General features: G+C 45.6%; 2 protein-coding genes across 10 annotated transcripts in view; one reads left to right on the top strand and one right to left on the bottom strand.

Annotated features, from left to right (window-relative positions):
- The window catches only part of LOC146202866 (aromatic-L-amino-acid decarboxylase-like), a 93,350-nt gene extending 73,192 nt beyond the window's left edge, over window positions 1-20,158 (top strand). Inside the window, exons 12-14 of the mRNA XM_084588397.1 lie at window positions 19,388-19,584; window positions 19,658-19,747; window positions 20,086-20,158. Of these exons, the coding sequence (XP_084444523.1) occupies window positions 19,388-19,584; window positions 19,658-19,747; window positions 20,086-20,158 (360 nt within the window). The remainder of the gene's footprint in view (window positions 1-19,387; window positions 19,585-19,657; window positions 19,748-20,085) is intronic.
- Window positions 20,159-21,092: 934 nt separating this feature from the next.
- Window positions 21,093-22,644, bottom strand: part of LOC146202865 (uncharacterized) — an 87,377-nt gene continuing 85,825 nt past the window's right edge. For all 9 annotated transcript variants that reach the window (XM_084588387.1, XM_084588388.1, XM_084588389.1 and 6 more), the window contains one exon: window positions 21,093-21,651. In XM_084588387.1, coding sequence (XP_084444513.1) covers window positions 21,546-21,651 — 106 coding nt within the window. In that variant the 3' untranslated portion in view covers window positions 21,093-21,545. The remainder of the gene's footprint in view (window positions 21,652-22,644) is intronic.

Raw genomic sequence — 22,644 nt, 5'->3', positions numbered from 1 at the left:
ACTTAACCGTGGTAGCAGTTTTTTTTTATATTTTGCGCTGAAACGGTTCCGTTTTCAACTGTCAGTATGTGACACCATTCGTACGCGATGTCTGCGTTGGTTGAACTCGCCTTCATCACCGTGCTTCTATCAGCCGCCGGCCAAAGTGCGCAACATGCTTGAAAAAATTAACTAGCCGGCGGGAACAATTTAGCAGCAGTCCGCGTGGCAGCAGAACACACGGCGATATGTGCCGCGCGCGCACCGCCCGCACCGCTGGAAAGGAGGAAGCTGCACACCCAGCAAAAAAAAAAAAAAAATCGCGCGCGAGCACGTGACGGCGCTCGGCCAATGAGAGGGTCGAACGAAGGAGGAGAGCGCCGGAGAGGAGGCGGGCGGCAAACTTCACATGTTGGCGCTACTTTTAAAGTGGTGACACTCTCCTCCGCGCCGCGCTTTCCTCCTCGATTCTCCTCGCGGGCGGCGGCAAGCGCTGCGCACGACACGCTTTTTCTCCTTCTCACCCGCCGGCCGGCCGCAGCAGTGAGTGAAGCGCGAGCTTTTGGGCCAGTTCTGCGCTCCAGGAGTGCACAAAGTTTTGAAAAATTGCGAGAAAAGCATTGTGAATGCCGAAAGTAAAGTTCATGATTTGATTGGTTTCTTCTTTGAACTGTTTGAATGGGGAATACTGATAAACAAAGCTTTCGGGCGAGTTCTGTACTGCAGACACTTTTTAAGTCACATGGTAAGGTTTTACTTTGTGCACCTAATCTAGTACTGCCTCTGTCTGTGTTTTTTTAGAGCGTGAAATCTTTCACCGCGGTAGAACTTCGGAAAACGATCCAGGCTGGTGCTTTGAACTTCAAGATCAGAGAAGGTCAAAGCAGGATTTAGTCTATTTCGCTACTGTCAAGCTATCTCTCTAAGCATAGTATATGTCACGTGATTAACCATGAGATTTGATTATTGGGTGATTATACATGTATTTTGATCAATTACTGGGTCAAATTAATTGATATTTAGTAAATTGCAATTAAAATCTAAATTTTAGCTGCAACATCGAACCGTATACCGTTGGAAAGCTTAGGCCAAGTGTAATGGCACTGTGCTAGTTAGCGGTCCGCGATAATCTGCGTTAATTAGTTAATTTTGTATAAAACCAAATTTTGAGCTGTTCCTAATTGCCGCTTCGAGGTAAGGAACAGGTTTGCCACGGCAGTCTTGATATGATGCTGATGTAGGAATTAAATAATTTTATGAGTACGCGGCCACTCACTGACTTCGCGTGTGGTTAAAAGACAGCAGGGTACACTGGGAGAAGTGGTGGGCTCTATTGCCGACATACTGGAGTTCTGGGGCAAGCATACTGCGGCCTCATGCGCTATGTAAAAGAGCGTGATTTCATTGAACGCAACAATCAAATAAAAAAATTACAGTGTGCACATAGGTCTTCAACGTGCGGAAATGAGAAAGCATATAACTGCCAATTCATTAACTATCGCTATCCTATCTATCACTATATCTACTAATGCCAGTGACCTATCGTAACTGTCACTATCCGCAACGAACACTATCACCTCACTATCCAGGCCTATTACTATCATTTACTATTATTATCCGTAACAACCACCATCATTACCTATCACTATTCATAATCATCACTATTTAATCTGATGCCGTCCCATGACCCATTGATATACTTCCATTTTATTGACTTACATTGTCAGTCATATCTCTATTATCTCAAATATCTGACGAGACAACTATACATTGACTTTTAATTCTTATACTTTCTTGTTTTCTCATAAATGGAGGTGGGAAAAGAGCAAGCCACTGAAATAACTGACTACTATCAGCGCGAGGTTCATGTATCTGTCGAGGAAGCTTCCTTCACTTCAGGACAGGTCGGTGAGAGAAAATTGATGGAACTGCGTTGAGCCTCAGTTTTTTTTTTCGAGTTCGTGTAATATTGGCGACTCAAACTGGTCTTCAGTGAAATGTAGCTAGAACATAGAGAGCGATGAGTTGATCACTCAGGCAAGGTGAAAAAAAAATTCTTGCATACAATTGAAATGAGTAATATGTTACAGTGCTAAGAATTGTTGCTCGCAAAATGTTCCCCTATTTTTTGCATCATAACTATAATCATTATTGATTGTTTAAATTTCGTAAATACAGAAAATTGATGCAATGATTCCGGCTGATTTGACATCGATGGGAAAACTTTTCTCGCAGTAAATGAATACGCGGAATCGCGGTTTTAGAGCTCCAGCTTTCAAAGCGAAGGTAACCTGCCAACGCCTAGTAGTCATGGTCAAAGTGAAGCGTGTGTGATCATGTGAACACCTCCTGTACATTGGCCGTATCCCTGATAAAACGAACGCATACTTTTTAACCCACGCGTGCGTCGAAGCATGGCAAGACACATTCAAGCATTGAAAAAAAAAAAATGCCGTACGACCTAACTAGTGCAGATTACCCGCAATACCTCGGGTTTACTTGCCAAAGAGTTTTGTCAGGGCCAGCATTCATTGATCCCGAGTAACCGACGGACACTACAAGTACGAGCTGGAAAGACTAGATCCTCTACAAGCCCGAATTTTGATTTTTAGTGAAGGAGGTCAGGGATCCTAGCATAATTGCGACAAATGCAATCGTGAGACTGTAAGTTTCCATGTTATCTCTGACAGCAAAAGGCAGATTATAGTGCCCTATTTCTGACTGCACAGAAGTCGACAGCGTGTTAAAGGATGGAGCCTTGGAGCCTCGCAGAATATTCAACATGCTGCAGAGGACAACCTTATTTTTATAAAATGAACATGTTGCCGCCGCAAAAATATTGAGGAGCAAGCAGGAATAAAAAACGCAGCGTCAGGTGACGCGTTATTACGGGGAATGAGAAAGGCACCTTACGTCCCAAACAACTCTGTTCTTTCTACGAATAAACTTCTTTAGACTAATCTTGTGAATCCATTGACTCGTGCACAAGCCGTCACGCTTGCCTTGAGGTATCATGAGTACCGCATAACCATCATCAGGCCGCTTGCTGCAGTTGTACGCGCAACAGCACGGCATAGAGCTTGCACGCTGGAATAAAAGTATAGCGCGCAATATTCGCTCGCCGAGACTAGGAGAAAAATGGCGCGAAGGAAAAAGGAAAACACAAGGAAAACGCCGGACGCGCGTTGGTTTCCAAGGGCAACGGCAGGAAGACCAATCGTCGCTCAGGAAATCGGGCGGAGAGCCGGCCTTCAGCGAAGGAGCGCGCAAGGGGCGAGGAGGAGGCGAGGAGGTAGCGCGGCGGCGGCAAAGTTCAATCGTTGGCAAAGTTCAACTTTCAAAGTATCAAGGGGTTTTAGTCAGGCAAAGATCGCTGCTACACCGTGCGTCGAAGTGAACCAGGCGCAGGCGGCAGAGGAGGAAGAGGAGGAATGCTTAGACGAACAGCTCACGGTCCCGTCCCCGACCAGCAAGGAGGCAAGAGAGGAGGCGCCTGCCCGACGCGTCAGCGTATACATGCCCCTCGCCCATCGGGTAGGCAGAGGCAACCCACCCCCTGCAGTCGGGCTGCCGGGACCCGACCCGACGGTCGTTTAGCTCGACCCCCCCCCCCCCCCCCCCCCAGCCTGATAGCCGGTCTTCAGCCCGACAGGCCTCCCCGACCCGACTTCGTCGGTCTCATGTAAACCCCCTGATTGTGAACGCGCAATCCCGTGACACAAAAGTGACGTGGGGCTACTACGTCACTTCAGCGTGTCCAATCGCCGGTTTTTTTTTTTTATTTTTTATTATTATTATTCTACTGGGGCAGTGGGCAAAGCGCTTGGCCGTCGGAGCGCGGCTTCGAGCTGGCGGAGGGAGAGCATCGAGCACGCACGCTTTCTTCCGTATTTTTTTTTCCTATTAGTGTGGAGAGGTTGAAAGGAGGGGCGGGTAAAGCCCCTGCTTTAGGTGCGGGCAGGCTAGCCAATGTAGACAGCGTGGTTTCAAAGTTTATATATATATATATATATATATATATATATATATATATATATATATATATATATATATATAAACTTAAAGGACGCGACACACCGTGGAAACACATTCCTTGACAAAGGCTGGACCCCGGCCGAAACGTCGGATTAAAATGTTGTTTTTTCCACCGTGTGTCACATCCTTTAAGTTTATGCCCTACCGGAGCTTCAACCCCATCCCTATGTATATATATATATTGATTGATTGAATGTCCTTTATTGAATTGGAAGGCTCATGGCCATGGATGGGGATAAAGGGGAGTAGACATAATCTTCATGGATTAGGTCGTCACTCGAATCACATTGCTCTAACCAGGCCACTAAGCGAGCCATACTTGGCAAATATCATCTGTGTGTTTGCATCAGTTTCTAGAAGGGAACGGTAGTTCGGGCGGTAGGGTTCGATCTCGGGGCGTCCAGTAGAAAAAGCAGGGCATTCCCAAAGTAAATGAGATATGCCGCCGCAGGTTAGAGTCGTACAGTGGGGGCACGTAATCATTTTCTCCTTATACTGACGCCAGCGGGCCATAATACGTGGCGTGTAAGCCGCATGGGCGATGAGCTTATTCAAAAAGACTTCTTGACTTCGGGTGAGGTGGGTTCTTCTCGTAAAAGGTGGGTCTGGTGTGGCCACCTGCATGCGATGCTGACTGAGGCTACGAAGACTGGTCCGAGTATAGTGCATAAGGGCAAGAGAAGGGGTGAGTTGCCCGCCCAAGGTCGAATAAGGATGAAGCAAGAGGGGTGGGGGAGTAAATGTGGACATCCCACCTGCCAAGGCAGCCGCGGCGTGTGCCGCCGCATTGCCCCCTGATTCGTCCGAGTGACCTGGGGTCCAGTGAATAGCGACAGTTCTGGTCGCGAGTTGGTGGTATAGCCGTAGCTGTTGCATCTTGTGAACCCGGAGTAGCGATTTCCTTGTAAGCTTCAAAGGAATCAGTAAGAATACGTAGTGACCCAGTTCCGGTGCAAGGCACTCCTGACAAGGCTCCCCAAATCGCGAGGAGTTCAGCGTGAAGAGGGGTACCCTGAGGTAGATGGCAGGCATAAGCGCCTGAAAGGGAAGGGTTGTCATCGCATACCCAGGCCATAGATGCGAATTCGCTTGTAATGGATGCGTCGGTGTATATGTCAGTCGTATCGGGGATTCGCTCTTGTCGGTGATGGGCAGCTAGGAGCTCCCGGGGAATGACAAAATCGCGGTTTATAGGTCGGCGATGGACGCGTGTGACTACTGGCATCTCCCAAGGGGGAAGTGATGCATATAGGGCTGGTGTTTTGTCGTTACGCTGTTCATCCCAGGCCAGCAGGCGACGCCCCTGGACAGTGTTCTCTAGACGTATTCGATGGCGCGTCTGTGACTCGGTAACGATGGTAGTGAGAGGTGGAAGAGCTGCCAAACGCTCAAGTTCGGCTATAGGAGTGTGCTTAGGTAGACCGGTAATAGTGCGTAGTGTTGCGCGATGAAGGCGTTCGACCTTAGCGAAGTCATTCTTCGACAGTTGGAGGACCGGTGTGCCATAGAGGATTTTTCCGACCGCCGCTGCTCTGGCCATCGCACGGCAGGCATGCTGCCGCGCACCGCCGTGCCGGTTGGACAGGCGACGAATAGTATGTAGCAGTGCTGGCCAAAGGCGTTGTAACTGATGAACCCATTTCTGGGGGCTGTTGCAGTTTGATATGGGCAGGCCAAGAATGCGGATTTGCCCATTTGAGGAGGTGATGGTGTTGCCTCCGATGTGAAGATGGATCTGCATACTGGGGTTGGTTTTATGTTTTCCATCGATACTAATCAATTCTGTTTTATGTGGTGCGAGTTCGAGGCCAATTTTGGTTAGTGTATCTTCAAGACAAAGAAGGGCCGCCTGAAGTTCAGTCTCCATAGAATATTTGTCTACGTAATCCGCTGCCTCAGTCCAGACGGTAATATCATCGGCATATATAGCGAATCTTGCGCTTGTGCTGATTTCCAGATTCTCGGCGACGCGTGTCATGGCCAAGTTGAACAATATGGGTCCGAGAATCGAGCCCTGAGGTACACCCCTATCCAAGTAATAGGTTTTGGGCACCCATCCCGGAGCTTTGCCATGTAGCTGAATGGGTCTAGATGTCAAAAAATTGCGGATCCAGATTTGGGCACGATTACTAGGAAAGCGTTTGGCGAGTTCCTCCAGGATAACCTCATGGCGAACATTGTCAAAAGCTTTGTGTATATCGACAGCCAGGAGATAGTCAGGTAGCGTTTTACGATGAGCTCTATTCAGAACTCTTCACAAAAGCCAAAGGCAGTCATGCGTTCCAAGGTTAGGGCGGAAGCCGGCTTGAGCTGGATAAAATCCAGGACTGACGTATTCAATGTAGTGACTAATCCGGGTATGCAGCAGGCGCTCGATGAGTTTGCAGAGATGTGAAGTCAGTGCAATTGGACGCAAATTACTAGGAAGTCGAGGGTTTTTGCCAGGTTTAGGGATAGGAAGAATAAGAGAAAGCTTGAGGTTATCCGGTACCGTTCCGGTCTCCCAGTAAGAATTAATGATGTCGAGAAGGGCATCCTGGGCTGCCGAGTCGAGATTGCGAAGCTCCTGCCAACTAACTCGGTCATGCCCGGGTGTGGCGCGAGCTCGGCCTCTTCCGAGGGCTGCTTGCAGTTCTCCCTTTGAGAATGGGCGATCCAGGTCTGGATCAGGGTTTCCGACTGGGAAAATGGAAACTGCTGGTGGAGGCGTTAGGCTGGCGTGTGGGAAAAAGGTGTGTATAACTTCATCTTCAACATCAGCCGGGTTGCCATTGAGAAGGAGATCGGCGAGAGGTGGTGCCCCGCGTGCCTTGCCATTTAGGCCACGAAAGATGCGCCAAAGTTGTGATAGGCCCGGTACTTGTCCAAGACGGTCGCATGTAGAGTGCCAAGCCTCACTTTGCAGGTGAAGCTGGTATGCCCGGATAAGCTTGAATTGTCGTCGAAGAAGCACGAGATCTTTGTGACGTTTTCCGCGTGCCCGAAAACGTTGCGTGAGGTGATCTGCGCGACGCCAAAGGTTAGCCAGGTGAGCATCCATGCCAACTGTGGAATCGTCACAGGGGATATATTCGAGAGCTTGAGTGCGGGCATCCCGGAGTACAGACAGGAAGGAGTCAATATCCGAGAAGGGGGTCGTAGTATTAGCACGAAACTTGTCCCAGTTGAAAAACGAACGTGTTGTCCGAACGCGAAGACATTTACGATTGAGAGTGAGCAAGATGGGCAAGTGATCACTACCCCAAGAATTAGAAAGGACTTCCCAGCGCCGAAGAAGACGCGGTGATGAGAATGTAAGGTCCAGTGTAGTGTCTGCTAGAGAGGGATGGAGACCGATACGGGTCGGCACGTTAGGTTCGTTGCACAGGGTAAGAAGAGTTTGATCAAGGGCGTCATATAGGTGTTTACCACGTTGGTTAGGCTGAGATGAGCTCCAGGCCGCGTGATGTGCGTTGAAATCTCCGCCAATAAGAATAGGATATATATATATATATATATATATATATATATATATATATATATATATATATATATATATATAAAGGAAAGAAGCCAACAGTCGGCGAGGCCAAGGAAAGCATTGGGGATTGTATTTTATGTCTTTTTTTAATTTCTACTGGGATAATCACAGAAATTAGTAATGTAGTCTGCTTAGGGGAAAGATAAACACAAAGTAGAAGAAAAAACAACGTGCCGACGGTGGGGACCGAACCCACGACCTCCGAATATCGCGCCCGGCGCTCTTCCACCTGAGCTACATCGGCCGCTGTCCCCCCTGCTACTTTCTTGGGTATTAATGTTGTCTGTATACGAACCTTGAGAGTGTTCACTAGCGCCACCCTCAACCATAGCGGCGGACGTAGAACGTCCTGTGTTACCGCCAGCGTCACGTAGAACGTGATCAAGAGCGAGGGCGAAAGCTGTGCTAGAGCCCTCTTACGCTACCTATGGCTTCAAGACTGCCAGAACCGAGACCCCCGTAAGCTACAAGCAGATATATGAAGGGGAAAATGAGGGTGCTCGTTATAATACATGAAGGAAAGAAGCCAACAGTCGGCGAGGCCAACAGTCGCCGACTGTTGGCTTCTCTCCTTCATTTATTATAACGAGAACCCTCATTTTCCCCTTCATATATATATATATATATATATATATATATATATATATATATATATATATATATATATATATATATATATATATATATATATATATATATATATATATATATATATATATATATATATTCTGCCGCATGCGCTTCCTCTTACAAGGAAAGAAAAAAGAAAGACTGCGCGAAATACGCGTACGTGACGTGTAGGCTACGTCATCTATGTGTCACGTGATTGCGCATCGTCAATCTGCAAAAACATTCTCCCGTCCTCTAGTACAGTGTTCTAGAAGGCTTTCTAGAACACTGTAGTCTCTAGTTCTCGCCACCGCCGGTCTCGAGGGAGAGCGCGCACTCTTTCTTACGGCCTTCTCAATTGCCGTGGGAACAATGGGAACGTTTCTCCTTGAGTTACGCTCTCCGCCGCCGCAAGGGGTGTGACCTGCTCACTGTTCGCTCCGCGTCTGCTTCAGCGGCGGCGGGTGGCTTTTGCCTGGTTTCGCGCTGTCCCTCGCGGATTCTGTGGCGAGTACAGCCCCGAAATGAAAGAACACAGAAGGTAGATGCTGCAGCGGCATGTCGTCAACGTACTGCACACGTGAACGGAGTCTTTATATAAAAAAACACTGTCGCTCAGATAAACATTCGACAAGCGTATGACATACAATGCAGCAAGGTAGACACTTTTGTCCATTTTAATACGAATTTTTCCCAAGCCTGTACAAGAACAGGAACAAAAAAAAAAAAAAAACTCAATGAACAGTGATCACATCGAAGCTTCTTCAAGGCTAACATGACAGCATCTCGTCTGCAACAGCAAAACAGTCAGCGCAGATGCGAAACCATTCATAGCATCGAAGATGAAAATGTTTTCATTATAATGTAATATAAATTGTAAATTGCCTGCATATGATATAAAATATTAGTGTAACAAAGTAAACGTTGTAGGGTTGAGTTTTAAATGTAATTTAATTCATATATTAGCAAATGTGTTGTATTATAAACATTAATTTTGCATATAAATGTTTTAATGAAATTTTTACATGGTATTAAGCTCATGAAAACAATAAAAAATGGTTTGATATTCATGACACCACATGTGCTGGAAGTGGTAAAAAGAGGCCAATAAATGACGCAGGTGAATGCCGTACCTTACAAATGAATTCACCTGCTATATCGAAAGCATGCAAGAAACTTCGAAAACGTTAAAGAAGGACACTCTCACTGAAGGCACATTTCAAGCCCTATATAGCGACCCATTGAGGCTCTCTTCGGGAAAGTAAGGCTAATGTGCGGAAGGGAACGACATTCTGGATGCGAGGGCCGTAACAGCTAGCGGCACTTGACTGCAGTTTTATCTGAGAGTAAAATCAAGGCACCTTGCGTCGATGCCAAAAAAAAAAAAAATCATTTCTGCTGTGCCGCAATCACTAACCGAGGGACTGAAGGAAGTGATGGCATCTCCTGTCATCCCAGTACCCACTGTCACATATTTCGGTTTACCTTACGTCGCTTGATATATTGTTAAGTCAGTCAACTTCGGGTGTGACGTTTGCGCTATTCTTGAAACTAGCGAAAGCAGCAGCCCCATGTACTAGTGCCCACAAAATAAAGCGGAACGCGAGTTTGGGGAAAAAGCGGTCTCCTTCGTCCCGGCTGCTGAAGGCTAACACCAAGGGCGTTAAGCTGAACATCCGGGTGACCCACACGCATCCATAGCCATATACCATAAACATGCGCATCCGCTTGCAGGGCGCGCCGCGAAATGAAATTTTGGTGGTATGTCTGGTCCGTTTTATTTTGGGGGTACTAGTACACTCTTCTACGAGGGCAATATTCTAGTGGACTGCATTATCCGAAACCAGAGCTTGTTGCCCTATTGGACAAGCTTATTTAAAAAAAAAAAAAAAAAAAAAAGCTGCCGTACACCTACTACACACAAATGTTCTCGAAGTACTTAAGATCCTGATTCAATCAGCACTTCAGAATCCAGCACTGAGTTTCCCGAAAGGTATTAACTACAGCCATGTTATTAGGTTCACTTCTTTGATATTTGAAAAATTTCTCAGAATTCGTCTTCTCAATCGACAGAGAAGAACGAGAGGCCAACTCCTTATGTGCCCAAGCCATACAGGAAGATTTTGAGACTGAATTTTCTAGACGCAGGTCGCATTTTGATGCAATGTGTAACTTTGAAGGGGAATTTTTTTTTTTATTGTTTGCCGCTCTTTTCAATTCTGCTTAGCTGTTTCTGCCCATTTCCTTGATTAAAAGTAGTCGCGAAACTACATATACATCTTCTATCTTTGAACGAAGCTAGAATAGCCCACTCCACTAGACAAGTTAAATTTTGACTATATTAGTAAATTTTTGTTCTTTACTCTGAACCTGAGAAGCATCATGAATTTTCGCCGGTGCCTGTATTGATCTAAACGAAAACGGTAGCGGTTGACAGTTGACCATGCACTCACGTCAAGTCGCGCTACACCTGCTTACAACATTCAAAGGCACATTGAAAAGCCTGGTAAATTCATTTTTGAACAAAACTTGGGGGCAAAAAATTTTTAAGTGTGCCCGAAGCTTCATTTGACTGTGCACGGCTGCACTGACGATGGCGCGCGCGCGCGTGAGCGGATTGTTGGCTGTATTTTATTCTTCGTGCACGATAAATGTTCGATGCTGATTACGGCCTTTGTATAAACCATAAGGGGCGAAATGGCAGGACCTGCCTAAGAGCGAGCGCGCGTTTCCCTTGCGCGTGAACGGCTGTAGCGGGGGTGCAGCAGTGGGGCGGTGGCGACCCCATCGAGGCGCGGCGGGCGGTGGAAACAGACCTCATTGGAGCACGGCCGGTCTCGAGGGAGAGAGCGCGCGCTCTTTCTTACGGCCTTCTCAATCGCCGCGTGAACTATGGGAATTTTTCTCCTTGAGTCACGCTCTCCGCCGCCGCAAGGGGCGCGACCTGCTCACTGTTCGCTCCGCATCTGCTTCAGTGGCGGCGGGTGGCTTTTGCCTGGCATCGCGCTGTCGCCCACTGGTTTCGTGGTGAGTGCAGCCCCTAAATGAAAGATTACAGAAGGTAGATGCTGCAGCGGCATCCTGTCAACGTGCTACACACGTGAATGGAGTCTTTATATTAAAAAACACTGTCGCTCAGCAAACGTTCGACAAGCATATGACATGTATTGCGGCATGGTATCTACTTTTGTTCATTTTAATCTGAATTTTTTCCCAAGCCCGTACAAGAAGATGAATAAAAAAAAATGAATGAGCATGATCACATCAAAGCTTCTTCAAGGCAAACATAACAGCAACAATGGCAAAACCATCTTTCAGCGCTAGATGAGAAACCATCGAGGTAACACCGAAGATGAAAATAATTTTATAAAAATGTAATGTAAGTTGCACAATGCTTACATGACAAAGTATTAGTATAACGTCAGAGTAAACGCTTTTAAGTTTTGTTATCAATTTTGCTATAAATTATAGACCAGCAAATGTTTTATGTTGTATTATAAACATTATTTTAATTTTGCAAATAAACGTTGTTTTAATGAAATGTTTACATGATATGATTATTTCATGAAAAAACAGGAAATCTGTTTCAAGCACTAATATCTAGCAATATTTTCTTTCTTTTTCTAGTATGTTTTTGAACTAATAGTTCCAACTATCTGTGCAGTATTGCCTGCCTTAGAGAGCAATCGCTGCCCCATTAATTTGGTAAAATGGATTGCTTATTGCACATTCGCCACTGTTACTCAAGGGATACTCCTCAATAATGGATATAAAAGCTTTTCTTTGTGCTATTTATTCAGAGGTGACTATAGGAGTTGTATGTCGCGCTGTATTGCGCGCCTAGGCACCTAGTGTCGACACCGACAAAATCATTTCAGCTCTGCCGCTATCAGTAACCGAGGAACTGAAAGAAGTGATGGTATCTCCTGTCATCCCATTACCCCTGTCACGTATTCTGGCTTAGCTTACGTCGCTGGATACATTGTGAAGCTAATCAGTGACTTCGGGTGTGACGCTTGTGCTATCTTTCTTGAAACCAGCGAAAGAAGCAGCCCCATGTACACTATTCTGCGAGGAGAAGATTCTAGCGGACTGCATTATCCAAAACCAGAGTTTGTAGCCCTCTTGGACAAGGTTGTGTCTTTTTTTTTTTTTTTGAAAAAGCTGTCGTGCACCTACCGCACACAAATGTCCTTGAAGTCCTTCAAATCTTAATCCAGCCAGCACTTGAGAACTCACCTTTGCTGATTTGCCCGGAAGGCATTGACAATAGCCATGCTATAAGGTCCGCTTCTTTAATATGTGAGAAATTTCTCAGAATCCTTCTTGTCAATTATGCTAAGAAAGTGACAGACAGGAACGAAAGGCCAGCTCCTTATGTGCACAAACCGCCCAGAAAGATTTTGAGACATTAATTTTCTAGCCGCATGTACCGTTTTGATGAATGAGTGCAATGTGTAAACTTTAGAGGACATTTTTTTTTATTGCTTGTTGCTCTTTTCAATTATGCATATCTGTTTATGCCCATTTCCTTGATTAAATGTTGTTTTTTTATCACTGTATTAAACTGACTACGACTGTCTACGTGTGCGTCAGTCGCGACTACGTATACATCTGCTGTCTTTCAACCTACTGATTTGTTTTAAACGAAGCTAGAACAGCCTACTTCACTAGACAACTGAAATTTTAACTGTATGCGTAAATTTTTGTTCCTTACTCTGAATCTGAGACGTGCTATGAATTTTCGTCAGTGCCTCTTTGTCATGCACTAGCGTCAGGTCGCGCTGTACCTGCTTACAGCTTTCAAAGGCACGCTGAATAAAATAGTGCATATAGTTTTGTGAAAAATTTAGGGGCAAAAAGTGTTGATGCAAGTGCACCCGAAACTTCATTCGACCGTGCGCGACAGCACTGACGAAGGCGCGCTCGCTCTCGCGCCCATTATTGACTATTTTATTGCTCATACACGATAAATCAGACGCTGATTACGGCTTCTTCCTATAAGCCATAAGGGGCGAAATGCCAGGACTTGCCGGTTGCAACCGATGCGGGCGGAGCGAAGAGCGAGCGCGCGTTTCCCTTGTGCGTGAACGGCTGTAGCAGAGGAGCAGCAGTGGGGCGGTGGCGACCCCACCGAGGAACGGCGGGCGGTGGAAACAGACCCCATTGGAGAGGCCGTAAGATAAGAGAGAAACGCGCTCTCCGCTCTCCCTCGAGACCGGCCGTGCATTGGAGAAGCCGTAATAAACTAAAAGTAGCGCCATCTTCTCTCTCCTCCTCCGGCGGCGCCGCTCCTCCTCTCGCATTTCGACCGTGGCTCCACCTACGGGGTGCGCGACTAGCGAGCGCGCGGTCTCCGGAGCAGGCGCCGGTCACAGCCGTCTTCATCAGCGCCGCGCGCGCGCCGATCGGGGCGGCCGTGCGCCGGTAAAAGCGCTGGCGCCGGGTCACACCAGAGCATTTCAGCTTGCATTTTGTCGCAAGGTGTTCAGGTTAAAATATTACTCACTGCTGAAGCATAATTACCAAATGTTGACAGGGATTTCCCACCAGAATAGTTTCGGCGTTGGTTCAACTCGCCGTCATCTCCTTGTGTCCGTAGTTCGCCACCTTTGGCCAAACTCAGCGGCCTCAGCGGCATGCTTTATAAAATTTGTAACTAGGCGGCGGACAGGAACAATTTTGAAACAGTCTGTGTATGGTTTCTTTGCAGCGTTGACTGGATTGCGAGCTGCAGGTAAACTTGAGAAGTGTGGCAGCAGTTGTCTTCCATGTATTTTCAACTTCAGCTGCAGATCAAATTAACTAGGCGGCAGAAGAGCTGCAATCTGTGTGGTGTCTTTGCAGCTTTGGCTGACTTGTGACTCGTGAGCTACCGGTAAACTTGGGAAGGGTGATAGCGGTTATTTTTTTTAATATTTGGCGCTGAGACGGTACCGTTTTCAGCTGTCATGGTGTGTCACCATACGTACACGATTTTGGCACGGCCGCTCGATGGAAGCGCACAAGGTGCGGCCTGCTACATCGCCCGAAACCGGCGGGAGGCGCCTACTTCCATTCGCCACCGCCGCGGCGCCACCGTTCGGGGACAGCCGCGCGCGGAGAGCTGCGCCTGGCTGCGCTTTGAGGGAGGCGTCGGCGTGGTAGAAGCGCTTTATTTTAAGGATATAAGAGCTCCGCTTCACACAATTTGGCAGCAAGACTTAGTATATACTGTCATGTCTAGTGTGACCATGTCAGCACTTAGCGCTTGCTCGGCGAGGATGTACACTGGAGTGTACCCCGAAAAACTTAAAGTCACGGTGGTTTAAGGCCACTCGTATGGAGAGCTCGCATTACCATGATGTTGCATCGGATCCAATTGTTCGTCACATTCGTCCAATGTTCGTCAAAATGTCACCCGGCTGTGAACAATTTGAAGCTGTTCAGCTGCCATGGTAGCCTAATGCATAACCACTTAACTGTGTCGCGAATTCCGTGTGTCATTTTCATACCATTTACTGATTCCTGCATACAGCTTTTATACACAAATTGATGTCAACCTGTTCTAAGCTGCCAGCGCTATCCAATAAAAAAATGTCCTACTATGAGCAACCTCCGTGAAAACGCGACATGTAACCAACCTTTCTATCTCATTGCGACACATTTTACGGTGGAAATATGAAGATGTTTATTAGGTTAAATCTAGATTATAACCTGGGATCTTCGACTCAGTTGGAGACCTTAAACTTTGTACGCCAGAACGCTATCCGTCATGGCTTCCCGCATTTTGCATGACCGGACAAAGTAAGCGCGCTTGATAGAGCCGGTCTGCCTCAAGGTGCTACGTATATGCGCCGAAAGTTTTTAATAATATTTTTATTGGCTGCTCGCAAACGCATACAATTTTGCTGGTTCGTAATTTTCAGTAGAAGAACGCGCATCGAGTGTTGCTGTTGTGAAACTATTAGCTGTGATCTCAAGAATGTTCACGCGTCAGAGCGCAACTGCAGCCGAGATTCAACGAGCAGCCAAGTACGCTTATTTAATGGCCACACAAAAAAATGAAGAAAATTACCAATCGCAGACGGAAAACCTTTCTTGAGAGAGGTTTATGCCACAGCCATACACATCGCTCCACTGTTGAGTTGATTTTTCCAGCCCAGCTCGCTATCAGTGGGGGCACCAACTTAAAGATATCTTGCATAGCGCCTTAGCATGGGCTCGATCAATGTTTTCATAGATTAGCTGCAGGTACTGTGTACAGTGAGAAAACAACGATGAAACCAAAAGTTTACACAGCTTGCTACTTCACCGGGCCTCTTCAGACTTCATCATCCTGTTAATGAAGGTGCTCGTAAGCTGACAAAGCTTGATTATACTTCCTTTGCGGGGTACATCAAGCCTCCATTGTCCTTGGTTTTCATTAACCTGTAACTGGTCCAGTTGACTATATTTCCTGCAACAGGCTCTTGCTCGACTGACATGTCGCCTCAAAACCATTACCAAATATCGCATAAATTAAGCAACAACCTGGTAGTGGTAAACAAAACTTGGGGTTCTTAAGTCTCCTTGAGGAGCCTCGTTAGAGTGCCCGCACTTTGCTGCCTGCTTATTCACCGTATCCCGTAATTGCTGCCTCTGTCTCATATCATTAGAATGCAGCCTTAAGCCACCGCATTATATGAAATAGCACCCTACACATAGCTATACTATAAAGCCCCTCTTTACCGCAGCCGTACGAACGTGCCCTATAGGAGTATAGTGTGCCTGACTTGGGGTCTAAGGGTCCCGCTTTCAATAATTCCCATTTCACCCTTACATCTTATTGACTCTCTCTGGTTTGGTGTCTGGATATCACCAACTAAAGTGCCTCTTACCAGAGAGGTTTTTTTCGACTGTCCGCCGACAGAGCGGGCGCCGGATTTTCTGTGGAACGCGGCTTTACATTTTATCGCATCGGCTCAAACAGTCTCAACAGTATAAACAAATGTCGTATGCACGGGCTCCTTTACTTGCAAGGCCACTCAGACTAGCGCGGCAAAATATAGAACAAATTGCATGCTTACATAAAGAAAAAAAAAAAAAAAAACCTTCGTAGATATTTCTGATATGTCCTCGCAACATAACCTGCGAGAAAAGCTTCTGGTGCTACCTCATCGTGTTCATCTGCTTCACAACACATAGTTAAAAATCCTAGTTCACTGGCCAGCTCCCTGGTAAATAAATAGGTTAAACAACGTGACGGGAACACAGGAAAAGAGACGACACAACTAGCGCGGTTATGCCGTCTTCTTCTCCTGTGTTCCCGTCGCGTTGTTTGCATGGTTAACCTACAATTAATCACCAACAAGTCCAATCTGCTGTCCCTTGTAGCAAATTCAATGGCAGCTGATAGGGCATTATGCTTCCGCATCTGGACTTTTTAACCGCAGCGCCGCTTTCATTTCAGAGGAAGCAAGTGCATTTCCACTCCTCGCTGCTGTCTTTGCCTGAAGCGAGCTCAGCAGATAAAATTAGAGGGTCTTTTAGATGTCTCTTAAAGGGCCACTGTCCAGGGAAGGCCCTTTTAAGAAAAGGAGCCCAGTGTTTCGATCAGGTACCGGAGATAGTCTGTGCAAATTTCTACAGCGACACACGCGGCGCCGCAAAGCATCGAAAATACAATTCAAAGCTCCCTCATGCTCTCCTTTGAGAAGCCAGCTTCACCGCTCTCTGCGCTGGCCCGACGGGCCCCGATAACGACGTACGTATCGGGAACGACGTCCATTGGTCCGTCTAGCTGACTGACGGGAGAAGGATGGGTGTCTACCGCTCGCAGCGCGCTTTTCCCTCGCCACGGCCAGACTGAATCCAGCGGCGCGCGCTCCCTCGACCGTTTTTTTTTTCGCGCTCGCGGAGAGCCACGCCCCACCTCCCGCCAAACGCGGAGGAGGAAGGGGAATTTGTATTGCGGAGGCTAGACGACCTCGGGCAGGAGAGTGAAAAACCTTTGCGAGGGAACGGAAGGAGAGAGGCAGGATAGAATCGGGTGATTGAGGTGGCTGTAACTGCGTTATTAGTTACTCTTTTCAAAAACATTTTGCGGCCTTGCGTTCCAGGGGCGAAGTCTCACAGTCACCGGGGAAGAAAATATTTTCGACCGGAGGTTGGACAGTGGGCCTTTAAGCGCAAGACGGCGAAAGCCTACCCTTCTCCTATCATTTGCCTCTCATCGTTTGTCACAGTTCGCCATTTCAAGTCGTCGTTTGATATATTGGTCGTTTCTCAGTCATGATGAGTCTGCCTGCGTAGTCATTGTAGCCCTTATCACCCATTTAGAATCAGCAGTGGTCATTACATGTCGTTTCACATATTGGTCATTTCGTTGTGATTAACCGTAATGATGAGTCATGACTAGCTATTATAGTCATTACCACACATTGCTAAGCACTTTTACTCATTTCTAATCAATTGCGGTCATTACATGTCGTAGTTTGATATACTGGTCATTACAAATCATTTTATTCATTATTAACCATTATTAGTTATTAGCATTAGTCATTATCTCTATCAATGTCTATAACTTTTATTGATTACCTATCACCATCAATCATTTTCATTCTTGATCTCCCTCCTTGCACGTCCGCTTTTGTGGATGCGGCGCACAGATAACAGGCACAGTTTCTGCGCATAGATTTTCGTTTCATGGGCCTAGAACGGCTTTCGCCTTAAAAAACAAACGCATCCAGTCTCAACGTTAACGTGCTTGCACATGCGCGCACAAAAAAGTTTTCGTTTACCACGGAGACGCGAGGCGAACGCGCTCAGAAAGGAAGCAAACCGCGCGCTCAGAGCCGGCGACCTCGGCGGCGACGTGTCCCTGAACAGTGGCGCCCTCAGCAGAAATAGCGGGCGCAACTGTAAACTCCCCAAGGACGTGCTTGCCCATTGACGGCGGCGCGACGCAGCAGGCCGCACCCAGTGCGCTTCCATCGAGCGGCCGTGATTTTGGCGTCGGTTTAACTCGCCTTCACCTCTTCGAGGCCGTCAGCCGTTGATAATAGTGCGCAACATGCTTGAAAAAAATTTAACTAGGCTGCGGAAGCTGCAGTCTGTGTGGTTTCTTTGCAGGTTGGACTGAATTGTAAGCTACCGTTAAACATGAGGAGCGTGGTAGTTTTTTTTTTTTAATATTTTGAGCTGAAACGGTTCCGTTTTCAACTGTCAGTGTGTGACACCATTCGTACGCGATGTCTGCTTTGGTTGAACTCGCCTTCACCACCGTGCTTCTATCAGCCGCCGGCCCAAGTGCGCAACATGCTTGAAAAAATTAACTAGCCGGCGGGAACAATTTAGCAGCAGTCCGCGTGGCAGCAGAACACACGGCGATATGTGCCGCGTGAAAGGAGGAAGCTGCACGCTCAGCAAAAAAAAAAAAAAAGCGCGCACACGTGACGGCGCTCGGCCAATGAGAGGAGGTGGGAGGCAAACTTCACATGTTGGCGCTACTTTTAGTTTATTGACGGGCCTTAAAGAGAAGCGCGCTCTCCCTCGAGACCGGCCATGTTCTCGTTAGTCATTAGTTCTCGTATCTTTGACGTCATCGCGCGCTCGTGCCCCGAGAGATCGAAACCGAAACTGGCCCTGATAATAAATTGAGCTGTGCTGGGGCTTTTTGGCAGAAAATGTACGCCATAGATGACACAGGCAAGAAAAAGCTTTTACAATGTATACCCAGCAACATTTACCAATTTTCTATTTCTCATTGTGGTATTTCATGCTGTCCAGTGCCATGAAGCTTACCTAATGGCACCAACAAAATGTGTACTTTTAGTGATGTTATGCTTGGGCATTTTGTGTCCGGGAGCCACTGCACACTTTACTTAATGCCCATAGAATGCCACCAGTTTTGACAAATGCACATAACATGCTTAGAACAGAAATATTCAATGTGTGAATAAGGCATACAAAAATGCTCAACAGGAATGAAGATGTTTCTGCTGACCTTTTTATATTTCTTGCCAAACATTACTAGGTGCTCAGATAGGTTTCATAAGCACGACACTAGTCCGTCTAGATATTTCATCCTAGCTGCATTGCTTAGTCATGAAATTAGGCATAGATACTTTCAGACCATTTTTCACACGAAACTGCACATGCTTTATTTGCATGGAACAGAAAAAAGATGCAACACACAACAAACAGTTTAAAATGACAAGTGCACTTTGGTGTTTCCTTAACAAAAGAGGTATTTGGTGACCACAGTCAATGCTTCTTTCACAGGGCTCCAATGCAGACAATGAAGACTTGCTTCAGACACTACACAAACGCAGGACCATTCATCTGACCCCAACAAAGCTCAGGGGTGTGTTTGTTCTTAGATTTGCAGTCTGCAGTCGCATGACTGAAAGCGAAGATGTACACTATGCATGGCAAGAGATATGTGCTGCGCTACAGGCCTTACAGCAGGAAAGAGGCAGGTGAGCACTAGCACTTCACAAAGCATAATTTAGCGTGACCAATCAGACCTAATTTGTTGCTTTTTCCCACCAGCATTTTGAAGCATGAAGATGCTACATTTAGCACACCTCTAGGATTGGTCAAAAGAATGCCTCTTCAGGGTGAAGCTAATCGAAGTAGGGGGTAAGTAGAACTGTTAAGTGCTTCAGCAAATATTTCAAGCCCATGCATACATACAAATAAAAATTGCTTATTGCTTTGAAATGCACACCCAAATGCACAAACAACAAGAGCATTAACTTGCCTAACATCCTCAAGAACACAGTCAGGTACAAAATATCACAGGCATTTTTGGTGTGTGAAAACGCTGATGACACCAGAGGGCTGGTCGCATGCACATATCTTAGGCACCTTACTGAGCATTTAGCATTCTAAACGACTCACTACTTCACATGACTGTTGGCTGCATGACTTGCATGCATAACTGAGAAAGTAATGTGCATTCCTGTATTTGATTCCAGGTCAAACAGAGCATGTGCCAACATGTTGCTCCAAAAATACAACCAAATTAAGGAGTGGATATTCCATAACTAGTAGCATTCCGAGGTTTTCAGCCTGCTGCCGCCGGAAGATATGATTTAATTCAAACTTCTAAACATTTTGGAATTTCGCTTGTTTACCATGTCTCAAATTGAAGCAGAAATGAACCTTTTCCACAATACTCCCTTTTTCATTTTCAATATTGCACAAAAAAAAATATTAAGAAATATGCTATTGCTCTCTGCATCAGCACTCAGATAAACAAAAACATTTGTCAATTGAAAACAAGGCACACAAGATGAATAATAAAAAACTTTGCATACAAAAGGGTGTTATGGTTGCTGAAGTGAGGACACATCTGAGAACAAAAAAGTCCTACACACAAGTAGAGCTGTTAGTGCTTCAGCAAATATTTCAAGCCCATGCATACATACAAATAAAAATTGCTTATTGCTTTGAAATGCACACGAAGAAAATGATGGGTGCCCTTGCTTCTGCGCCAAATGCACATTTTAAACACAACACAACTAAAAAAAAGGAAATGTGAGCTTGAGCAGGCCATCCTTGATGCTCAGGATCTTCTCTTGTGAAAAAAAAAAAGTACCACACACAAGGAAGAAAATGATGAGCATGCCCTTGCTTCTGTGCCAAATGCACATTTGAAACTCTCCTGTGAAAAAAAAAAAAAAAAAGGGAGCACTAAAAAGTCCTACACACAAGCAGGAAAATGATGGGTGTCCTTGCTTCTGTGCCAAATGCACATTTTAAACACAACACAACTAAAAAAAGGAAATGTCATTGGTGAGCTTGAGCACGCCATCCTTGATGCTCAGGATCTTCTCTTGTGAAAAAAAAAAAAAAAGTCCCACACTCAAGGAAGAAAATGATGGGTGCCCTTGCTTCTGTGCCAAATGCACATTTTAAACACAACTAAAAAAAGGAAATGTCATTGGTGAGCTTGAGCACGCCATCCTTGATGCTCAGGATCTTCTCTTGTAAAAAAAAAAAAAAAAGTCCCACACACAAGGAAGAGAATGATGGGTGCCCTTGCTTCTGTGCCAAATGCACATTCTAAACACAACTAAAAAAAGGAAATGTCATTGGTGAGCTTGAGCACGCCATCCTTGATGCTCAGGATCTTCTCTTGTAAAAAAAAAAAAAAGAAAAGTCCCACACACAAGGAAGAAAATGATGGGTGCCCTTGCTTCTGTGCCAAATGCACATTTTAAACTCTCCTGTGAAAAAAAAAAAAAAAGGGAGCACGAAAAAGTCCTACACACAAGCAGGAAAGTGATGGATGCCTTGCTTCTGTGTCAAATGCCATATTAAACACAACACAACCAAAAAAAAAAAAAAGGAAATGCCATCTTCCTCGATGCTCAGAAATCTCTTGTGAAAAAAAAAAAAAGGGACAAGAGCAGTTTCCTTGCTCACAAGTCGCTCAAGGCTTCATGACGGCTACAGCTTTCTCAAGCAGGAGGGCATTGATGTTCACTGTCACCATCTCAGTCTTTTTCCACAGCACGACGTCTATGACATTCTCAAGGCTGCAGAAAAAAAAAAAATGACAAGAAAACAATGACATGGATTAGATCACTGTGTGAGGTACAGTCATGAATAGCATTTGATAACAAAGTTTCAAAACACAAGCTTGCACTACCCGGAAGAACCTCAATGTCATAAAATATTACTGACCTTTGTAAGCTGTAACACTAAATATTCCTGCATTAAAAGTCGTATGTCTGTCAGCAGTCATACTATAGAAAACCAATAACTATTTTTACCAAACCGAACTTTCATAAATCAATAGTATCAACGATTGCTTGCTTTTACTGATCCGCACTCTTGATGCGATGATTACTGTATATCAAATATCATTTTCCTACTGTCTTGGAACACCATGCATGTTTTTACTTTTTTGTCCACTTTTGTCAGAGCCCGAGAAAGGCTCACAAAAAAAATGTAACAATAATAATAAAAATAAATAGAACGCAAAAAATGCAAACACAATACTTCAGAATGAAGTAGGGCAAACAAGCAGAAGCTGTGATGAATCGTGTAACCAGATGGTTGGAAAAAGTAGCCAAATTCAAATGCACTAAGTTAACTTCCACTAGACCTTAATCTTAAAAAGACTTGCTCTGCTTCTATCAACCTAGAGAGCAGGAGGTTTTTCACTTCATGCAAAGAAGCACGCTCCCAAACCAATGACATCAGTGGCATAGCCCAGAAAACATGCTACAGACCATATTTTTTTGTCATGCAATACAGTAGACTTCTGATAATTAAAATATAATTCACACTTTTGGTGAATTCAAACAAATATCAAAACTCTGGTTGGCTGGCCGTCTTGCAACAATGTTGCAGGAGAACAAAAAAGCAGCACTGAGGTCAATACAACAGGTTAGCTGTCCCCCCTTAACATGGTCCCAAAAGAGGGCCAAGTGGTATCATTGGCACAACAAGCGACAGTTCAAATATCCGTCTGAAAGCCTGAACTGTGTAGCAAGCTGTGACATGTGCAAAGGTAGTGGTGACAA

The sequence above is a fragment of the Amblyomma maculatum genome, chromosome 1 (assembly GCF_055883805.1).
Source record: "Amblyomma maculatum isolate TAMU_Amacu chromosome 1, ASM5588380v1, whole genome shotgun sequence".
Taxonomy (NCBI): domain Eukaryota; kingdom Metazoa; phylum Arthropoda; class Arachnida; order Ixodida; family Ixodidae; genus Amblyomma; species Amblyomma maculatum.
Note: the sequence above shows the minus strand (reverse complement) of the source record. Positions and strands in the feature narration are given on the sequence as shown.